This window comes from Panthera leo, chromosome A3 (genome assembly GCF_018350215.1).
Source record: "Panthera leo isolate Ple1 chromosome A3, P.leo_Ple1_pat1.1, whole genome shotgun sequence".
In the NCBI taxonomy this organism is placed as follows: domain Eukaryota; kingdom Metazoa; phylum Chordata; class Mammalia; order Carnivora; family Felidae; genus Panthera; species Panthera leo.
In genome coordinates, this window is record NC_056681.1 from 133,135,819 (window position 1) to 133,150,551 (window position 14,733).

The 14,733-nt window shown below is 46.6% G+C and overlaps 1 protein-coding gene across 4 annotated transcripts in view; it reads right to left on the reverse strand.

Moving 5' to 3' along the window:
• ASAP2 (ArfGAP with SH3 domain, ankyrin repeat and PH domain 2) overlaps positions 1–14,733 on the reverse strand; it is a 171,365-nt gene that overhangs the window by 54,218 nt on the left and 102,414 nt on the right. For all 4 annotated transcript variants that reach the window (XM_042933708.1, XM_042933707.1, XM_042933706.1 and 1 more), the window contains exons 7-9: positions 9,475–9,560; positions 3,504–3,579; positions 2,892–2,978 (exon numbers count right to left, since the gene is read on the reverse strand). In XM_042933708.1, the coding sequence (XP_042789642.1) occupies positions 2,892–2,978; positions 3,504–3,579; positions 9,475–9,560 (249 nt within the window). The remainder of the gene's footprint in view (positions 1–2,891; positions 2,979–3,503; positions 3,580–9,474; positions 9,561–14,733) is intronic.

Sequence of the window (14,733 nt, forward strand, 5' to 3'; positions counted from 1 at the left end):
ACATTTTTTTTTAACTCTTCTGTAAGTCTGAAAAGTTTCATAGTGAGATAGTAGAAAAATCAAACAGTAGAATCTTCTCTACAGAGAGCAGAAATACGAAAAAATAAGCATGTCAGTGATTCGGAGGTGTGGGGGCGCTGGCATCATAATGGCATAGTCTCCTTTCCAAAATGCAGCCACAGGGTGACAAAGAGAAGCAGGCCAGAGCCACCATATGCAAGAGCCATGCTCTTCATTTAAACCAAACGATTCATGTTTGAGATTTACAGGAAGGCAACAGGAAAGGGGCTCCCACCAACCATCAATGCAGTTTCCTTGGGGCATGTTACCTAGTTTTTATGAACTGAAATTATGGAGTAAGAAATTTTTATAACATTAAATAAAAACCATAAACACCGGGGCGCCTGGGTGGCTCAGTCAGTTGAGCATCCCGCTCTTGATTTTGGCTCAGGTCATGATCCCAAGGTTGTGGGACGAGCCCATGTTCGGCTCCCCACTGAGCATGGCACCTGCTTAAGATTCTCTCTCTCTCTCCCTCTGCCCCTCCCCCCTGCTCGCACACAGTCTAAAATAAAAACAACAACAAAAAACCGTCAATGCCTTCAGTTTTCTAAGTCACAGGAAGAATCCCAAGAAAGGGGTTGAGAGCTAAACAGTGCCCAACGTTTCATTCTTGCTGCAACTGGAAGGATATGAGACAGACCCCCCCCCCCCACCCTGCCCAATCATAAACATTATTTAGAAATATATAAAATTCTACTTCTACACATTTGCTTCTTCCTGGCAACTGTGTCCACAGACCATCCAATCTATGGAACGCATCATCGAAAAGCAATGCAGAGTGTAATATATAGTACAATACAATCACAAGCAAGCGCCCGGAGAGTTCGATGTTCGGGCAGAAAGCTGAAGACGAGTGGTAGAGAGGGTTCTTATGACCCCTGTGTGCAGCAGGGCAGCTGGGCTGGTCCACAAACACAACAAACCGTAAAGACTTCTGATCTCTGCTGGCAGACTTGTTACACTTCTCTGTAAAGCTATAAATAACCAGCTGACAACAGCCGGTTTTCCCAAACCTCCTGATTCCACACAGCCAAAGTAAACACGGCCTTTGCACTGCGCCCAGAGGACCACTCAACTCCAGCACCTGTTCTCCTTTATCGTAAACCTGAGCTTCCCTTCACAGGACCGATACTCCTTTCCAGGCAGGAGCAGCTCTGAAGCACTCCCAGCGCCGCACTGGAGGGCCGGCTGCCTCCGTGGCGGTGGGGCTCCCACACCCAGCACCACCCTCTTCCAGTCATGATTGAGCCCGCTCTTCTCCCCACACTCCAAGTTCTTTTGCTCCTTCTTATTCTTCTGCGTGCAGCCCATGTTTGGGAATATCGAAGTGTCAGGATCTATATTCCGCAGACTGGAAGGAAGGGAGGAAGTCACCATCCTGTGGGTAACTTCGAGCACTCCCATGTAACTGCGATCTGCCAATCTCTCACTTAGCTGACCCGCGCTCACCAAGAGCCTAGCGAACGAGCAATATGGTACAACGTGATGGCTGGCGCAGAAGGCGGGAGGGCATCCTCAAGCTGCTCAAGGTCTAGCTAGAGAGAAGAAGCATCTGTGCACTTGAAGACACAGCCAACAACCCCAAAAGAAAATATCATGATTGAAATAACACGAACTCAGATCACTGGGGCTGGGGCGAGCAGAGGGGGTCTCCAGAGACAGGTCTGGGGATGGATGAGAAGGACATGGAGACTTCAGCTAGGCAGTGGCGGGAGGGGGTGGGGGGGCAGAGTCACTTCGCGTCCACAAAGGAACAGCAGCAAATGCATAAACCGTAAACTTGGAAATTTTCCATTTCACTAATATTTGTGCATTCAAATTCATTAGCCTTTAATAAAACCCAGAGAAAGGGTTAAAATGAAAAATACCACTGGCCACTAGCAGATGCATGGAAGAAACTAATTTTTTAAGTTTATGAAGAAAGCATGCAAAACTCTCCAATTTATGAAAATACTGAACTACTTACTCTCCTAGACTTCGGTCACAAAGGTAAATGCATTTGGGAGAAAAACAACAATATTCAGTTATAGTACAGGAACTTAAAACAGAGCACACAAAACCGCCCACCGCGAACATCATGTTCTAGGTAGTTCAACAGTCATTCGTCTAAACTCTAGTAGTAATACATTCAGATAACAGTCCTTTATGGACAAGGAAGTGGACAATGTTAAATTTCCCATCATAATATCCACTCTGTAGTAAACATACCATGTAATTACCTTAAAAATGTACTGTTTGGTATTTTTTTAAACAAGCCTCCAAAACACAAACTGTCACTGTGAACGTGTCAGCATGCAGAAAAGGGAGTACAGGACAGACACGAGGCCAGAGAAACTGAGGTCTCCTGCTCATCCGAATGCAGCTGTAAGAAAATGTACCTCCCCATGTTTTTCAGGGTACAATCTCGGGGCTGGAGGCCTAGGTGGCCACCTGTTACCTGCTGATGCCCCCGAGGACAGACAGAGTCCACAGACACGGGGGCACGGAAACCACAAAGTTCCAGGTAGAAAATCAACGGCATAAATAGCGAGCATCTGAGTAACGGAGATGTTAAGAGCTACTCGTGAACAAAAAAGGGTTTAGGAGATGTTAAGAAGCCACACCCACAAAAGGGTTTATATGCTGCTGTGAAGGCCACACCTCCAGTACATGCCTCCCCCATGAAATAAACACATCTAAAAAGATGGTCTTATAAAACCAAACTCAAAGAACAAACTACAAGTTCGGTGGTGGCTGACAGAGCCCCGCTGAAAGTCACGTTCTTGAGTCCCAAAGCCCCCGCGACACCGGTGTAAAAACAGCAATCTTTCAAAATTAAATCCCCTCACCTCTTTCTGTTCAACCTGCAAGGCTGATTTCAAAATATCGCGAAGCTGTATCAACTGCCTTCTCTCTTCATCCTGGGCCTGCTTGATCTTGAAAAAACAAAACAAAGCGGAGAGAAGCACGCCTGAGGTACAGTGAGGCGCTGGGGCTCATAGGGCATCTCCACATAAGCGCCTCAAATGCATCCCCCTCCGATCACACCCTCTCGCAGCCAAGACAGAGGACGGGAACGGAGGCTTCCACGAGGCATCACGAGGCTGTCAGCGTCCGGGTAGCACGGCACGCAAACACAGGGGCGCGCAGAAGCAGTGTGGAAGTCAAAGCATGTGCTGCATAAAAACCACTTCAACACTGGGGCGCCTGGGTGGCTTGGTCAGTTAAGCGTCTGACTTCGGCTCAGGTCATGATCTCACGGTCCGTGAGTTCGAGCCCGTCTGTGCTGACGGCTCAGAGCCTGGAGCCTGTTTCAGATTCTGTGTCTCCCTCTCTCTCTGCCCCTCCCCTGTTCATGCTCTGTCTCTCTCTGTCTCAAAAATAAATAAACGTTAAAAAAAAAAAAATTAAAAAAAAAAAAAAAACCACTTCAACACTAACGTGGGAGGGAAGCCACTTACTGTGTGAAGGTCTGTTGAAAGTGTCTCAATAGAAGGCTTGAGGCTCTCAACTGCTTTCAGTCCATCCTGGAAAAAACTAAGAGGACAAAAGAAGAAAGAGGAAACAATGTTGTTAGATGGAGAAAATACTTCTTTAAAGGAAAGTGAGTGAAATCGTTATGTAATTCCTGGGGGGGGGGGGGGTGGGGGAAAGACTGTGGGACCCAAACTTTAAAATGTCAGGCAAACAAAGAAGAAAATCACACTTAAACTACACGAAGTGACAGAAAAGGAATGGCAAGAAAGTCTACGTGTTTATCATTGTTCTTGACGCAGAGGAAAGGAGCCCTAAGTTTTCTTTTTTAAAAAAAAATTTTTTTTCTTAATGTTTTTACTTATTTTTGAGACAGAGAGAGACAGAGCATGAGCAGGGAAGGGGCAGAGAGAGAGGGAGACACAGAATCAGAAGCAGGCTCCAGGCTCTGAGCCATCAGCAAAGAGCCCGACGCGGGGCTCGAACTCACGGACTGTGAGATCATGACCTGAGCTGAAGTCGGCCGCTCAACCGACTGAGCCCCCCAGGCGCCCCAAGAGCCCTAAGTTTTCAGTGTGTAGCGGGAAGCAGGAACCTCCTGGCAGCAGGCAGTAAAGGCTTTGGCTCAGGAATGGAAGCATGTGAGGTCAGAAAAGCATGGGGTGCAAAGAATAAGACACTGAAGCCTCTTCCTTCACAGTTAACAGCAAGTAGAAAAGAGAATGCAGGGAACCGCCATGCCCCATCTGCAGCGTAGGGGAATGTGGCTGCAGAACTGGACCTCAGATAGAAAAAGGAAACTTTTTGTTTTAAAGCTCAGAACTCCACGTTTGTGAGGTCATTTATAGTAAGTGAGGCAAGAAATGTCACAGAAGGCAGACAAGTTTTCCTGCAGGAACAGTGAGCTGATGCTCACCACTGCCTCCGAAGCATGTTGTGTACCACCCTCTTGACAGAAATGAAGAAATCGCTTCCCCACGAGCTCAGGACAGAGTTCAAAACCTGTCATGAGACCTGTAGCACCCACGTGCTTTGGCTTCCGCCTGTGTCTCCAGGCCTCAAGTAGCACCATTTGCCCCTTCCATTCACTAGATTCCAGACCTACCAGCAGTCTATGGCCATCAGATCCCTCCTGCCCCAGGACCTTTGCATATGCTGCTTCTGCTTTCTAAAAACCTCTCCCTGCGAGTATCTTCTGTTTTGCCTGGATTATTCCTACCCATTCTTCAAGTTTTAAGTTAAATATCACTTTGTTAGTGAGGTCTCCATGCTTTAAAAAGAGTCTCCTTGCTATATTCTCTGAGCACTCTGTCTCTTCCTTCAAAACCCTTAGCACAACTAGCATTACGTAGCCATTAGTGTGATTGTTTAAAATACACCCACCCTCCCTTAGATCTGAAGTTCCAGAGGGTAAACACACGGTATCCACAAAGGCTCGCACATTTCAAGCACACAGTATGTGCTGAATAGAAAAACAAACTGATGAAGGGAGGAAGGACTCTCCAGCTTTGGCCGGATGACTGGAAGGAGACGACCTTCAAAATGTGATGTGGGTCTCACATGTGTTCACGTGAGGTGATGGTTATTCCTTCTAAACTCAGCAACGGTCCTGGGGGACTTTCCCTGGTGAAGTATGGAATGGACAGGAGGGGCTATAAAGGCAACGCAGCGTGACATTTAATGCGGTAATTCCAAGGGGGAAGGGACAGGAATATATACGGACGGAATGTGGGTTATGAACCGTTACTAGCCAGGCAGCAGGAATCACAGAAGCTGTGCAGTTCTCGCCTGAATTTGCACATACAGGCGTAACTCTTTGTCCTATATTCTCATTCCTGTATTTTACCGAAGTCACGTCAGAGTGTTCAGAGGACTGCTCCACGTGTCTGCGTCCACCGTCAGGGCGGAGGGGCCGTGCCTTCCACCCCCTGCCACCACGGCCGGCAAATGACAGGCACTCCTCTAAACTGGAAAGGAAATCAGGAAGCACACACGCAGGAATGGGAAACTGAGCTCCTCCCCTGCTGTCACGAACTCCTCTGGTTCTCATGCTTTGCTCCGGTTACGTTTTTTCTTTATAGAAACTATCTCTTCAATCACTCCAAATTCTTGTGGAATAGGTGGAAAGAGAGGGAGAGAGGGAGAGAGAGAGGGAGAGAACACCAGGATGAGGAGCCCGAAAAGTATCACAGAAGATGGCACGGAAATGGTCCTGCTCCTGGGGACCCACGAAGGGGAGCAGGTGCACAGCTCCAAGAATCTCTACGCCTGCAACCGTCCGTGGAGAGGAGAGCCCTGTTGTGGAGGCAAGTACTCAGAGCTCAGAGAACTCAGAGTACAAAGAACTCAGGGCTTCTTGTCACACATGTCATTTCCAGCATGACCCTGGATGGTGCGCTGGGAGTAACGACACAAACTTGGGTTTAAGATGTGGTTCTTATCTTTGTAATCACCCAGCCGATCTTGACCATCTACTTAGAACACCTCCTCCCTCTGACTGTCAAAATCCCTATCTTTCTGTACCCTCCTTTTTGAGGCGTGTTTTGGAACCTCAGTATACCCTCCCAAGCCTCAGGGAAAGTGTCGAAGAAAAGGGCCGTCACTGCTTCATCACCTGCCACCACTGTGACATTTCCTTTCTTTTTTTTAAAGAGTTTATATTTAAGTAATCTCTACACTCGACATAGGGTTCAAACTCACAACCCTGAGATCGAGAGTCACTGGCTCCACTGACTGAGTCACACCCCATCACTGTGACGTTTCTAAGTATAAACCCTGGCACATTTTTCTTAGGTTGAATCATCAACACTGGCCCAACCTTCAGTCAAACAACGTTTACCATCAATACCACCAAATATCAGTTTTTGTTTGTTTGAATTGTTTTTCGTTAAATGGTTTCTACACAGCCTGACCGAACCCTCAAGCCTTTAAAATGCACCTGCCGAGGCTCAGTCTTCAAGCTCCCGCCAAGCAGGGTGCCCTCCGCCTCTGGCTGTAGCCTTCCCAGCAGCATCCTGCCATCAGGGCCCAGGACTCGCCTGCCCTTTGCGCCCTGGCCCTGCCTCTCAAGGCAGCAAGCTTGTCTGGGGCCCTGGACCTGTGTCTCCCAAGTTCATCAGGCAACAGCTGGTCATGGCGGTTCTCAGCAGAGAATATGCTAAGGGAGACCAGGAAGGAGCTACGAGAACGTGCGGCGTGCAGCCACGTGGTCCTCTGTCCAATGGCCAACTCATTCCAGCCCTGCATTAACCTCCAAAATGTGGATGAGAAAAGTCAAAGCTGTGCAAATGATGGGAAGAGCATGCAGTACACGCACGCACACACACACACACACACACACACACACACACACACACAGGAAGTAATGGAAGATTCATCATTCTCAAAGGTTGCTGAGCTCATGCCCATAAAAGGCCAACTAATTCACTTTTCCACCACTGGTCTGTTGCTACCCAACGGATCAGTTTGGGCAAAATAAAGAGGAAAAAAAGGAAATCCCAGAATAGCTCTTCAAAATAAAATATTATCAAGGAAGCGACCCACTTCCTAATCTGTCTCACATAAGGTTACAAGGACAAGTACTGAAGAAGTAATTTGTACGTTAATCACAACGTTAGGATTTTGAGTCTCCATAAAATAATTCATCTTGGAAATTCTACAAATTAGAAGCCGTTTTCTGTCCTCTGAGACTCTTTCCAAGCTTGGAGCTCTTCCCTTAGCCTACGGAGAATCACACGGCACGTCTTCCTCGGTGGTTTGACCTCGAGTGCACTGGAGACGTGCTGTCACCAAAACCGTAGTAAGAAGGCCAAAGCTGTGCCAAGTTCAACAGTGCGATTTCCTACGCCAGGTAAATGCACCACGCACGACAGACTGAACAAATGTCACGGCCCCTTTCCTTGAAGTCTACGTGGTTCGGTGGGAGACACGCCACAGTATGAAAGATGCCACGCTGGAAATATACAGGAGGTACGTGGGAGTGTCGAGATAATGCAGAAGGAAGAGAAGTAATTCCATCAGGGGAGGACCAGGTGATTTCAAAGTAGCAGTTAGGCTGGAGGTAGGTCTTAGGGATGGACAGAAGCCCGGGGAAAGCACAAAGGCCCAGCAAGACATTCTAGAGAAGAGAGCTGCATGTGCAAAGATACATTAGCGTGGGGCATGGCCTATTTGGGGACAAGCAAGCAGACAGGTGTGGCGATTCAACCTCCAAAGACTTCTCACATCAGTCACGCCCTCCATGGGCACCGTCCCCAGTCTAGGCCAAGACATCGTCATCTCTGGACTGCGCCGGGACAGAGCTGTGGGCGTAAGTGATCACTCACACCCACTCTTGCTCCTCGTTAAAGCAGAAATGGAATCGAGAAGCCTTCCCAGAGGTTTCCCATCACCCCTGCTCTCCTCTCCTCGCCTCACACTGTTCCACTGTTTCACAGCCGACCCCGCCCCCCGCCGCCAAAACCGTTACAGACATCATGTGTTTACTATCTGCCCACCTCATTAGAACCGGAGATTCGTGAGTAAGAAGTATCACCAGGACCCCAAACAGTGCCCGGCCCATATTGAGCCTGGGAGCTCGGTATCTGCTGAACGGAGCCCTGATTCGCAACTTTCGCGAGCTTCCTCCGTACATTTAGGATAAAACCTAAAACCTGTCACAAGCCTCCTAAGGCCGTCCCCGTCTCTAGGCTCTTCCATCTGGTTTCATATCCCAATACCTTCTCTTGCCTCATTATGCTTAAGTCACACGAGGCTTCTTCCTGCCTTGAGACCCTGACCTTGCCTGGAATGTTCTTCCTCTACTTCTTACCTTCTTGACCTTTAGATCTCGGAGTCCATGCCTCCTCAAAGAGGCCGGCAGCTAGAGCCAGAAGGACGTGAGTATCCGCTATATCCTAGCAAGGATATATACAGCAAGGAATGGGGCGGGGCGGGGGTGCGGAGAAGAAGAAAAACCCAGTCCCTGCCTTCCATCTTCATCTAAATCAGGTCCTTCTACTCTTTCCTAGATTCCAACACTTCAGAACACGTTCCAAATGTGCAGCATAAAGCCGTTTGCTGAAGTTCACTCGCCTACTGGATTCGAGCAGGAACGGTGCCCGTGAAGGACAGTATTTCTCTCCAGCATCCAGGACAATGCCAGACACACAGTGCATGCTGCGAGTGAAGGATGAGCGAGGGGCTGGGCTACGCCAGGACCGGGGTTCGGGCAGCAGGAACGAAAGTGTGGCGTGATGAGGGCCGGGCTGTGCGGGGCTCACGTGTGGGCCAAGTGGAGTATGGGAGACAGCCACGAACACGGAAGCGTCTCCCTCTCCCCCACACTCAGCCTCCTTTGCTCATCGTGGTCACTTGTTTTACGGGATAACTCACACAGGACACTATTTCCTTAATTTAACACACTAATTTCTTTTAAACAACAACAACACAAAACATCTGTGAATCATGCATGAGATCAAACTGGTCTGTCCCTCTGCAAAAAGAGCAAAAATAAATACATCTGATGATTACTATAGATTTTTATATTATTTGTATTTTTTATCGAAGAGTCTTACACCACAAAATTTGCCCTTTTCAAGAGTACCACTCAGTGGTTTTTGTATATTCACCAAGTTGTGCCATCATTAGCACGGTCTCATTCCAGAACAGTTCATTACCCCAATTAGCAGTAATCCCCTACTTCCCCCAAGCCCCTGGCAATCAGTCACCTGTAGATCTATTCTTGGCCTTTCAAAGAGATAAAATCACATACAATGTGGCCTTCTGTGTCTGGCTTCTTTCACTTAGCACATTTCCAAGGTTTACCCGTGGTACAGCGTATATCCGTACTTCATTTCTTTTACTAGTGAGTTTTAAATGACTGTTTATTTTCCTCAATGCAATACTGTATATCTACCAGGAGCTGCCTTAAAGTGAGAAACATTTGAAATGACATCATAACAAAGAAGAAGAACTTACTTGCATTGGGCATGAAAGTATTTGATCAGATTCTGAAGTAAATCCACTCCCTTTTTAATCTTAATTTCATTGACCTTCAGCAGGTACTGTTAAAAAAAAAAAAGGGCATGTCATAAGCAGAACAGAAGCTTGTGAGGACAGACCACCTTCTCCACTTCTCTGACATCTTCTACTAGGGGTAGAGCTCATGCCAGATGCTTAATATTTTCTGAAGGCCAGAACTGAACATGTCTCTTAGTTTGGGGCGACATGAATTACCTGATGTCCAGGTAACTGAATGTTTAAGTGCCAAGAACTCCTAGTAGTAAGACACTGTGCCTTAACCTGCTGGAAGAAATTTTCTTCGAGCTGCACAAAGGATGCGGATGGGTGGAGTGAAAGGGCTCTACCCATCCTGGACGCTTCTGTCCACATCCTCCTGCCCACGTCCCTTCTCTGGGCAGGTCGTCAGCTGCAACACTAAGTGCTAGTGTTTAGTATCTGAGACTCCTGTCACTGTGTCTCTGATCTTGGCACTTAAGAAAATGTGGCTGCTTATAAAAACCAAATTTTAAATTTTTTTTAAAAAAAATGTTCTATTTACTTATTTATTTATTTAGAGAGACGCAGAGTATTGAGTAGGGGAGGGGCAGAGAGAGACGGAGACACAGAATCCAAAGCAGCCTCCTGGCTCTGAGCTGCTGTCAGCACAGAGCCCAAAGCGGGGCTCGAGCTCACGAACTGTGAGATCACGACCTGAGCCAAAGTCGGACGGTTAACTGACTGAGCCACCACTAGGCGTCCCAAAAACCAAATTTTAAGTTGAAATTACTTAAAGCCACTCTTCACTTTTCATTCATTCAGGAATGACCACTAAAATATCAGGAAGTCCCCAGGAATCTACAAAACCAGCATCAGGAAATGCATTCGTTCTTTGCTAACGGTTTACAGAACAAAGACTCCGTAAGTTCTCTATCCCTTCCACGGTGAGGATATGGCATACAGACCCCTGAGAACATGTCATCTCCGAGACTAGATGCTCCCGAAAGAGCGGCCGCCCTGCTGACCACACAGGCTTCTCGGCCACCAACTGGAAAGCTGACGTTCAGGCCACAGAGCCCAACAGGAGAGGAAGCAGCTTGTAAGGAGTTGACTACAAAATCTCAGTTTCCTACACCAACCTCCTGCATATCTTCCCCTTCTTTCAGTCTCATATTTATTCGCTGTTAACAAAATAAGATGTTTGGCAATGGATCGAAATGGTTAAGTGGTTAATAAGATGCTTGGCAATGCGTCAAAATATAAAACGTGCACCTTTTTGGTATAGATATTCTACTAACGGGAACTTTTTCTAAGAAGATAATCATAAAAGTTTATGAGCATGAATAGAAAACAAGGTTCACTGCAGATCTGCTTATAAAAGTAACAAACGGCAACCCAAATGTAATGAATGGAAAATTAAAGTACGGTGCAGCCACACACAAAAATTACTACGTAGCCAGGAAGCTAATAAAGCAGAGACTTTCTGACATGGAAAGATGCCCATGACATACTGGTGGCTCAAAATAATCAGGATACAAAGCACCAGTAGAAAATGATCCCGCTTATACAAATTATTTTTATGAATGGACACAGAGAGATATTTGAAAGACGTTTAGCTCAATATCAAAGTACTTATCTTTTGGGGTGATTTTTTTTTATGTTGAATACATTTTTTTAAATTTTATTTTTTAAATTGACATCCAAATTAGTTAGCATATAGTGCAATAATAATTTCAGCAGTAGATTCCTTAATGCCCCTTACCCATCTAGACCATCCCCCTCCCACAACCCTTCCAGTAACCCTCTGCTTGTTCTCCATATTTAAGAGTCTCTTATGTTTGTCCCCCTCCCTGTTTTTATATTATTTTTGTTTCCCTTCCCTTAGTTCATCCGTTTTGTACCTTAAAGTCTTCATATGAGTGAAGTCATATACTTGTCTTTCTCTGACTAATTTCACTCAGCATAATACCCTCCAGTTCCATCCACGTAGTTGCAAATGCCAAGATTTCATTTTTTTTGATTGTTGAGTAATACTCCATTATATATATACGAGTTGATTTTTAATTTCATATATACAGACTAACTTTTAAAAGTGTATTTTTTTTTTTAATTTGAGAGAGAGAGAATATGCATGCATGCACAAGCAGGGGAGGGGCAGAAGGAGAGAGAATCTCAAGCAGACTCCAGGTTCAGCCCAGGGCCCAATGTGGGGCTTGACCCCACGACCCTGGGATTATGACCTGAGCCAAAATCAAGTATTGTACTTTTCAACCGACTGAGCCACCCAGATACCCGAAGAGTGCATGTTTTTATAACCAAAGAAAAACAAGACGGGATCTCTCCTACATTTTCCATTCATGCATGCTCTACATCACCTATTTATGGCACACTGAATTTCTCTATAAAATTCATTTTGAAAAAAAAGTTACGGAGTTTTATTTTTTTAATATTCTTTTAAATTTTTTTATTCTTTATTATTTTTGAGAGAGAGAGAGAGACAGACAGACAGACTGAGAGCAAGCAGGGAAGGGGCAGAGAGAGCGAGGGAGACACAGAATCGGAAGCAGGTTCCAGGCTCTGAGCGCTCAGGACAGAGCCCGACGTGGGGCTGGAACTCACAGACTTGAGATCATGACCTGAGCTATAGTCGGCCACCCAAATGACTAAGCCACCCAGGCGCCCCAATGGAGCTTTAAAATAAACACCTACAAGCCAGTCTTCAAGATTAGATCTTGGGCAACTAAAATTTTAAACCCCTAAACAACGGCAAACATTTACAAACTTGAGGTCCTCAGTATGAGGAACCAGTTGAACAATTTTACCACGATTAACTTCAGCATCTCCCTTGGAGATGTTGGATTCCGGGGGGAATGCTTTTCAGACATTCTTTCTTCCCCACAGAGAGCCCTTTCCAGCCCACTTCTGTTTGGCCCACATCTACATCTTTCATCGGATCCGTCCTCTTCTGGAAACCCCACCTCTGCCTCTGTACGTGCACACAGTGCCTGCCTCCGCTAACGGCCAGATCCACTAGGCTCGGCACACACAGGGGTCCACAGCCCACCCGGGGGCCGGCTCGGAAGGTGGCTCCTTTGTACAACTGAGAGGCGTCATTGACACAGCACATTTGCAATCAAATAAACTATTCTACCAATGCACACGATCCATTCACTGAACCCCAGAGGAGGAAAAGCAACAGTGTGGGGTGCCTACCTCAGAAAGCAATGCTATGCCCCCCACTAGTAACACACTAATGGAGTTTCACAATTCACTAAACATTCTTTTTTTTTTTTTTTTTAACGTTTATTTATTTTTGAGACAGAGAGAGACAGAGCATGAACAGGGGAGGGGCAGAGAGAGAGGGAGACACAGAATCAGAAGCAGGCTCCAGGCTCTGAGCCATCAGCCCAGAGCCCGACACGGGGCTCGAACCCACGGACCGTGAGATTGTGACCTGAGCTGAAGTCGGATGCTTAACCGACTGAACCACCCAGGCGCCCCTAAATATTCTTAAACAAGCAGTCTTTTGCAGAGTTTAGGCAAATGTATTTTCTCCTTACTGCAGCTGAAAAAAAAAAAAAAAGAGCATAACCCAAACACACATATATACATACCTGTTCCAAATCCATTCTTTGTAAAACACTGCTACTTAATTTTACCCCAATTAAATAAAAACAATACCTAGTATTTGTGTAGCACATAGCAATTTCCTATGCCAGTCTTGTATCCTCTGGGCTGATTCCTTCAACACCGTGAGAAATTGGCCAGGCAGGCATTGTTATATACGAGGTCTGTTTATAAGACAACATGTATCTAAAAACATCCACTCTCCTATCTACAGTAAGACTTTGAGCTTAGCTGACTTTCTAAATATTCACTAAATGGAAAAAAAAAGTAGCAAAGGAAGAACAAAAGAACAAAGAAGACATGAGACATAAAACAACAAAAAAAGTAAGACAGTAGACATAAATCCAACCACATCAATAGCAACATCAATGTGAAAGGATTAAACAATCCCATCAAAAGGCAGAGACTGTCAGACTGGATTGAAAACATGCTGTCTACAGGAAACACACTTTAGATTCACACATACACTACAGGTTGAAAAGAAAAAAAACCCACGCAAACAGAAGCTACGAGAGCTGGAGCAGCCGTACTAATATCAGACTAGTATCACCTCCTTGATCCCGGGACTGATTCTCCTCCACTGAGCACTTAGGAGACCGCTCTGGGAATAAAAACGCGTGTAAGCATACTCCTAAGATGCACTTGTCTAAAAGCTGAATGCCTGCTGCAATTAACATTCTGAAATCAACAAGCGCCTGTGCAACAGCCCTGCGGTTGACTGCTCCGTTGACTGCTCACAGGGACTCGAGAGCAAGGCTGAGCCAGCGACAGTGCCTGTCACAAACGGTACCTGTGCACCGTGCACACTTAAAACTCAGGTCTGCACCTGCTACGGCACAGACGCCGTCGAGTACACGGGCTTCCCCGGAACTGCCAGGAGAGCAAACCCTCAGGCAGAGGCAGGAGTGGTTTCCACAGGCCGTTTTTACAGAGACCCACAAGCAAGACATAAAAAGGCTGGAGGCAAAGGCCTTCAGGATTGGTTTCTAGTATTTTCCAGCCCCAAGCCTCTGCCAGGGAATGTCCCAGAGTGTCAGCACTGTTTCCCTCCCCCTCTCCAGAGGCAAGGGCTCAGGCTGCAGACAGGCACTCCCCAGGGCCTCCCACCTCGATGAGCGGACCTGGGAGGAAGCACTTCAGAGGCAGGTGGCTTGGCTCCCGGATGCCCTCTGTCACTGACGCCCGCATGCACCCAGACCCACAAGGGGACCAGCTGCATTTTCTTCCAGCTGACTTCTCCCTGGCCTCATGGATTCCACTGTATAATGAGAGCCCACATACCTCATTAAAAAACACTAATGGAGGGAGTACTTTAGCGACGCTCCATGTGAGAGGGAAGTCTGAGTACGTATTTGAGGCCAGAGAGGACATTTGTTTAAATTTAGTTTCTTTCCTACCTTTTTTTTTTTTAAGTTTATTTTATTTATTCTGAGAGAGAGAGAGAGGGAGGGAGGGAGGAAATCCCAAGCACTGAGCCCGAAGCAGGGCTCAAACTCACGAACCAGGAGATCATGACCTGAGCCGAAGTCAAGAGTCGGCTGCTTGCTTAACTGACTGAGCCACGCAGGCGCCCCTCTTCCCTACCTTCAGTTAGTGGTTGGGGTTGGATTC